General features: G+C 52.5%; 1 protein-coding gene across 2 annotated transcripts; it reads right to left on the reverse strand.

The window, feature by feature from the left end:
• Positions 1-186: 186 nt before the first annotated feature.
• On the reverse strand, positions 187-5,296 carry Cyren (cell cycle regulator of NHEJ). Of its 2 annotated transcripts, XM_042670092.1 has the most exons (6): positions 5,191-5,296; positions 4,861-4,983; positions 2,886-3,140; positions 1,551-1,623; positions 590-891; positions 187-529 (listed from the first exon to the last, which is right to left on the reverse strand). In XM_042670092.1, the coding sequence occupies exons 3-5, from the start codon at positions 3,023-3,025 to the stop codon at positions 625-627; spliced, it is 480 nt and encodes a 159-aa protein (XP_042526026.1). In that variant the 5' UTR covers positions 3,026-3,140; positions 4,861-4,983; positions 5,191-5,296; the 3' UTR covers positions 187-529; positions 590-624. The 2 variants fall into 2 exon arrangements, with proteins under 2 accessions (XP_042526026.1, XP_042526024.1); XM_042670090.1 differs by having other exon boundaries at positions 187-891; positions 5,191-5,295.
• Between the last annotated feature and the right edge of the window lie 1,819 nt (positions 5,297-7,115).

Raw genomic sequence — 7,115 nt, forward strand, 5'->3', positions numbered from 1 at the left:
AAATTCTGTGTATTTGTGACATGTGTGTATTAAAAACCCTGTCTGGCAATGACAGAACTCAATCTGTAGCCATCAAAGCTACACTGGACACAGAGGCAGAAACATGGTCTCTGCTGTGGGCTTTTGTCCTGATCACCATCTCCCGGCTCCTGTTCTTGTCTTGCTTTTCGAATGCCCAAGGTCCAAGGCCAGAGGCCACCAGGTGGACAGAAGATGTAAGCCGGGGAAGATGGTATGAGGGGCACAGAGGGGCCCCTGGGACGCCTCTGCTCCCAGAGGGCCGGGGACTGTGGCATCGTGCCTGTCCTGCCAGCCGGCTGGAGGGGAGAAGGCCTGCTTCTGGAGAACTTCTGGTGGGAACTGTTTAGCCCAGGCTTCCTCCTCAGGGAAAGGGCCTACTGAGTAAGTTCTAGAAACTCCGGTATTCTTCCCAGCCACACTTTTCCTCAAAAATTGTCAGAGAAGTCAAAGGAAGTCTCTTTCATTGGAGAAGTTGGATCCCAAGGCCTCATTTTTCTCTGTATCCTGATACCCAAATAAAACAAATAATTGTGATTCCAGACCCTCTGAACTGGGAGACTGCAGTGGCCAACAGAGGCTTCTTCTGTGTGAACTGTTCACTCCTTAGCTGAAAAATATCTCCCGGACGTATTTTAATACATCTTCTTCCTCTTCCTTCTCTTCGGAGGCCCTGCTGCAGGTGCCACTGGGTGTGCCCTCTCCCTGCGCAGGGCTGAGGTCCCGGGCAGGGGAATCTTCCCCACCATCCTCTTCCTCGCTGCTGCTCCCAGGGGAGCTGGTGTGTGGGGACATGGGGCAGGGGGGGGCGCAGGGTGGCTTATCAGGGCCTGCCAGAGCTGGCTGTTCCCAGGGCTTTTCCTGTTTGCGACCCTGTGGGGCAGACGAAACGACAGGCTCAACACACACACACACACATAGAGCTTGTTTCCCCGACAGCACATGCTCAGGAGCAGCTGCACAGCCAGGCCCTGCACCCACCTCGTCGTAAGACCCCAGACCCACCTGAAGGCAAGCACCCGCCTTCCCTTCACCCCACTGCTAGCGGGTTACTCCAAGGACTGATGGATGGGATAACCCAGTTTCAAAGCACCTGACCAACTAGAAAGTACTCTAATACAGTACTCTTAAGACACTATCATTATTATTCCTTGGGGAAGGCAGGAAACTTCCAGGATATTCTGCCAAGGACAGGCGCAAAGGTTTGGAAGTTGTCGCATCCAACTGGGACCCTCTCCAAAATGCAAACAGGCCAATACTCTGTCAGGTCTGCATACCCAGTCACACCCCTCCCAGGCCTGGCACCCCCAAGGCCCACCCCTGTGGCATCTACCCACGCAGGAAGGGACTGAGGGGTCCCTGGGGGAGAGAAGGGCCAGTGAGGGGCAGGTAGTGGAAGTGGCTGCCAGAGGAGCAGGACCCTGAGGCCGCCTGCGGCACCCTTCTTACTGACAATGGCCAAGGGCCTAGGCCCACTTGTGTCCGTGAGAGTTTGTGGTCCCAAGAGCAAGGAGACAAGCCACGGACTTTACCTCAGCCAGGATGCCCAGGGCCACATCCACCATTTCCGCTTCATTCATAAAGTACACAGTCTTTACTGTAGGTCTGAAACAAAGACACAGGCCACAGCTGGGGACAAAGGGACTCAGGTCTTAGGATGGGAAGGGAATGAGAGCACGAGGGTGACATTCCTCACCTTCCACCATCTCCCTCCAGTACCCCCCCCCCCCCAGGGAACTGGGATTGGGTGACAATGGTCAATCCCTGAAACCTGCACCTTGGGTGTGACACAGCGGATGCAAGCAGATGCAGGCCACAAGCCAAGATCAAAATGTACCCGAACGTGTCACACTTACTCCAACACTGGAACCATCTCAAAAGGCCAGCTACGTCCATAGGTAGGTCATGCCGCCTGTAATCCTAGCTACTCTAAGCAAAGTTCATGAGACTCTTATTTCCAATTAGTCAATGAAAGCCAGAAGTGGAGCTGTGGCTCCAATGGTAAGAGAATCAGGCCTATGTAAAAAGGCTAAGGGACAGCACCCAGGCTCTGAGTTCAAGATTCAGTACTGGCACCAAAAAAAAAAAAGAAAAAAGAAAAGAAAAAGAAAAAACACAGCTGTCTATCCAGAAATGTGGACAGGGGTGCTGCCGGTCTGAAGACCCCTGCTCCCCTAAATTACCAACACTCAACTAACCCCCCCACAGCATCTCATTTCCTGCTGCTCTGCCCACTACAAGGGCAGACACCACTCTGAAGATGTAATGATACGTCCACCAGTCTATTCTACTTTTTGATGCTACATTTTTTTTTTGTCACAAATGAAGACACTGATATTTTGTTTGTATTTGTGTGTGTGTGTGTGTGTGAGTGTGTGTGGGTGTGTATGTATAAGTGCCATTCCTGGAGCATGAACTGAGGGTCTGGGAACTGAGAGAATTTTTTTTGCTTGAGGCTGGCCCTCTACCACTTGAGCCACAACTCATTTCCAGCTTTTTGATAGTTTATTAGTTATATAATTCTCACAGACTTTCCTGCCAGAATTGCTTCTAATCATAATCCTCAGATCTCAGCCTCCTGAGTAGCTGGGATTATAGACATAAACCACCAGTGCCTAGCTGGAGACCAATACTTTGGATACATGATGGCTGAGAGTTTGGTTTGTGTGCACAACCCACCATTTATGAGCTGACAGTCAGGGCCTGGTGACAGAAACATCACCAACAAAGAGTTAGGCATCTGCCTGTGACACTGCCCACCCAGCCTACCTCCTAAGACCTAGTCAGGGAGAAACGGCACCCACCACACTGAAGGTCCCTCCTCCCCTCCAGTCTTCCCCAAGGGTGCCCTGGCCAGAGGCTCCCACCTGGAGGCTGCCACCAGTGTCATTCTCCTCCTTTTGGGCATCTTCACCGGCACCTCCTTCCTCTCCGCCACCTGGGCTGTCATCCAGGAGGGGAGGATCCTCTTTTTGTTCCCAGATTGTAAGGCTTGCATCTCTGTCATTTGCACAGAGAAGCGTCCGGATACACACTAAATGCCTGGCTTCTCTGATTCAGGACTCCTGTCACACCAAGCGTTAGAGATTTAGTTCTTCCAAGTAGGAGCAGATGTTTAATGCCTAAAGAAGAACAAAGCCAGTGAATTCCAATGAGTTACAACACTTGCCACAATGACTGGTCAGCCATTATGACTGATCAACGTGGAGCAGGCCAGAGGTGAGTCCGAGAGTGAACAAGCCCCAGGAGCCTCAGTCAGCCATCAGCACTGTCAGGTTGGAGGTGTGGTAGCAGGCAGGATAACCGATCAGGAAGGCAAAGCTCTGTGACCTGCCCCAGTGCCCCACGCAGGGGCCTCGTCCAACCAGAAACACTCTCTCATAGCCTCTGCAGTCCCAGGAGCCTCTTCTCCTCAGCACCCCAGTTCTAACCATTCTCATCCTTACCTCTCCCTCCACACTCCAGATTTCTCATTTCCAAGAACCTCTGAGGCCAATTTTATTCACACACACACACACACACACACACACACACACACACAAATATTGCACTGGACAAAGCTACACACCCCACCACATAAGCCAGCCCCCACACAATCTGAAGATGCTTCTGATTGGTCAAATTTTAACTTGCAGAGAAGCCTGGAAGCTAACATTTGGTTCTCCTGATCCACAGAATCTAGAACCCTCACCACCCTCAGCCTCAGTCCATCCCCCCTCTATTCTCTCACCTAACATGACTTCACCTTTCACCACCTCCAATTGATTCTGCCTCAGCTGCTATTACTGAAGCCCAGTCCCCATCTAGATAAAGGTCTCCACTTCCCACTTAGAAATTAGCCCAGATACTCCCACCTAAAAACACCTTCCACAGGTCAGAGGTGTGCCTAGAAAGTAGTCAATGAAGAGTCAGCTGCTCCCTTTTGTTCCCCTTTGGCTCACTCCTGCAATCCTAACTACTCAGGAGGAAGAGATCTGAGGACTCAAGTCCAAAGCCACCCTGGGCAAGAAAATTCTTATTTCCAATCAACCACCAAAAAAAAAAAAAAAAGCCAGAAGTAGAGATATGACTCAAGTGATAGAGTGCCATCCCTGAGTGAAAAAGTTCAGAGACAATGCCCGGTACAAGTCCCAATACCAGAAAAAGAAAAAAAAAAAAGATATTCTCCTGATAATGTACTACTCACCCAGGATGCCACTTACAAGTTAAGAGACAGTGAGCAGGCCATTGCCCTAACCTGCTCAGCCAGAAGACAAACATTTGCCAATGGGCATTCCCGTCTGTGGACCCAAAGATGCAGATCACTAAGCCTACTTTACAAACAAGGAACTCACACTTAATTAACTTGCACAAGGCCAATCAGACACCCAAAATGGCAGCCAGCATCTGAAACTGTAAACCCTGCTTTAAGGCACCAGAAGTGCACCGTCTGCAGGTCAGTTCTCACAGCTCTGAGACAGATCTAACACGGCATACCCTTCTTGTCATTATCTACTCAATTGCCAGAGACAGGTAAAAAGATGCTAAATGGCTTTTCCTATTGTAAAAGTGTCTTGGCAATGAAAAAGTTTTCTAAAAATGAAAACATTTAAAACAGATCTTGCCAGCCCTGGTGGTGCACACCAGTAATCAACAGGGAGAATGAGGCAGGAGGATCATGAGTTCGAGACCAGCCTGGGCTACACCTTAAAACCAAAATCTTCACATATGCTACAAATCAGACTTGAGAGGATCTGAATCATACCGAGAGGAAGAAAAAAGAATCTCCAGAAGCCCCTGAAAGTTCTGGGGGAATAGTCTTTATCAGTTTGTAGCAAGTTACAAAAACAAAGACGCAGGTACCTTTGCTGAACCTCACATCTGGTGGTGGTTGGTGTTTGATCTCTAGCAGCCAAATGTTCCCCAAGCTCTCATCGGCTCATCGCCATGTTTCAGCACGGTCAGTCCAAGTCATTCAGAATTAACCTAAGATCAAGTCCAGTGACCAAGTCAGGGAGGGAGAATGTTTTAACACCCAATGCAATTTCAGCATAAACCGAATCTAGACCGTCGAAGGCACGACGTGCAATGCGCCATTTACAAACGGAAATAAGATCTCCCTCACGTTAACCCTTCCCTGGGAATGAAAGGATTCGTTTTGCTGTATTGTGCATGATCCACTTAGAAACTCACCCCAAAGCCCCTCCCAGGAGGCGCCGCGTCCCCTGCAGACCCGGGGCCGGCTGTGCGCTCCCCGCGGCCGGCAGAGGGCGCTGTCCCCGCCGAGCCGGGGCCCCGCCGCCGGGACCTGCCCGCCCCGCCACGCGCCCCTGCGGCCGGCCCAACCCGCGGCTCGCGTGCTCGGTGGGACCTCCGCCTCCTCGGGTGCCGCCCCGGTTGCTCTCCCGAGTCGGGCGGGGTGGAAGATTCTGGACAGTTGTGCCAACCCGGCAGGGATCAGCGCCCGCGCCTCCCTCCGCTGCGGGGCCTCCGAGCGGTTGTGGCGGCTCCCGCCCCTTCCGGCCTCGGCGCGCTCCCGGCCCGGGCCGCGCGCCCTAGCGCCCCCTGCGGGCAGCCGCGCCAAACGGCCTCGGCGCGCTCCCGGCCGGGCCGCGCGCCCTAGCGCCCCCTGCAGGCAGCCGCGCCAAAGTGCAAGCGAAGCCCAGGCCCCCGTTCCCAGACCCCTAAATGGGAACAGAGGGGGAGGGAAGGGGGCGCTGTGCCCTCAGGGGGTTCCCACAAGAAGCCGAGCCTAAGGCTCACAGCTGGAGACACGTGCAAGAAAGGCCTTGCAGGGGGACAAGGGAAGCCTGTGTGCCTCTATCTTAAACCACTGCAAACGTTGCTGAGCTGTGGGTTCCCTCTGCAAAGGGACGGAGGCACCTATGCCCAGGAGACCAATTCCAGTGATGTGAACTATCATCCACTACAACCGGGGCAGCCCGAGGCCCAGGAACGAAGATCCCGGGAGAGAGACCACTGCAAACACAGGCACAAGCAGTCACAGGGCGGCCTATTCTGGCTGATTCCCTCTCCTTCCCAAAATGACAAAGACGGAGCCAGGCGCTGGTGTAATCCTATTGTAATCCTAGCTATTCAGGAGGCTCAGAGAGGAGGGTCGCAGATCTACGCCAACCTAAATAGACAGGCTTAGAGACTTTATTTACCCCCAGTAAACCAGCAAAATGCAAGAAGTGGGAGTTATGGCAGAACACAAGTTTTGAGTGTAAAAGCTAAGCAAAAGTGCAAGGCCCCGAGTTCTAGCCCCGATACTGGCACCAAAAAGGAAAAAAAAGAACAAAAGAACAAAAGAGGGGGGGCTGTGAGGGCAGACTAGATGGTTATGGTACCCTCCCTGGGGTGTAAGGGGTGTAGAGAACCTGGAGCTCCCCCCCCACCCCCCCTGCTCAGCACAGTGTGTGTGTGTGGGGGGGGGTGTTCTGTCTTCACCTGCATCCTCTTGGTTCCAGGCCCTTCCTCCTGGCTCTTCTCTTGAATGCCAATTCTGCCCCCTAGGGAAGCAGGCTGGGTGGGAAGTGTTTATAGAAATCAGTTAAGGACATGGACTAATGGCTCCAACTCCCAACAACATCCCGCTGTCACGGACTCCTGCATGCCCCCAGCCTCTCCAGACAGGCACCAGCCTGTCCCCGGGGCCACCATGATGGGGTCAGCCACCGACTTCATGAGGCCTCAGCCTCACAGTTTATGAGCCAGGACAAGTTTAATGGGCCAGGGGCGGGGGGAACATGGTCCCTTTGCAGAATAAAGGAACAGAAAACTGTTTTTCCACTCCCAGAACAACCTACCCCCCTGGCACATGTTTTCTTCCAATTCTCTTGATGGCTGGAAATTGAGGCCTATCAACAGGAAGCCTGTGTCTGCATAAGAGCCTAGAAGGAGCTAAGGAACCAAGCCGTGAGGTGTGCACACACTGTATAGTTAACCTCAGAAGCATCGGCATTTCTTGAAATTGACAGACACAATGGTATTCACTAAGAGATAACATGTATCAACTAGTGAGTCCACAATGTGTGTGCACTGTGTCCCTACAGATGTCACATTGAGCTCCTGGGCACTTCCATGACACACTATGGAAATGGGGGCCCCTGGGCGGC

The sequence above is a fragment of the Dipodomys spectabilis genome, unplaced genomic scaffold (genome assembly GCF_019054845.1).
Source record: "Dipodomys spectabilis isolate Male_0828 unplaced genomic scaffold, ASM1905484v1 ptg000519l, whole genome shotgun sequence".
NCBI lineage: Eukaryota > Metazoa > Chordata > Mammalia > Rodentia > Heteromyidae > Dipodomys > Dipodomys spectabilis.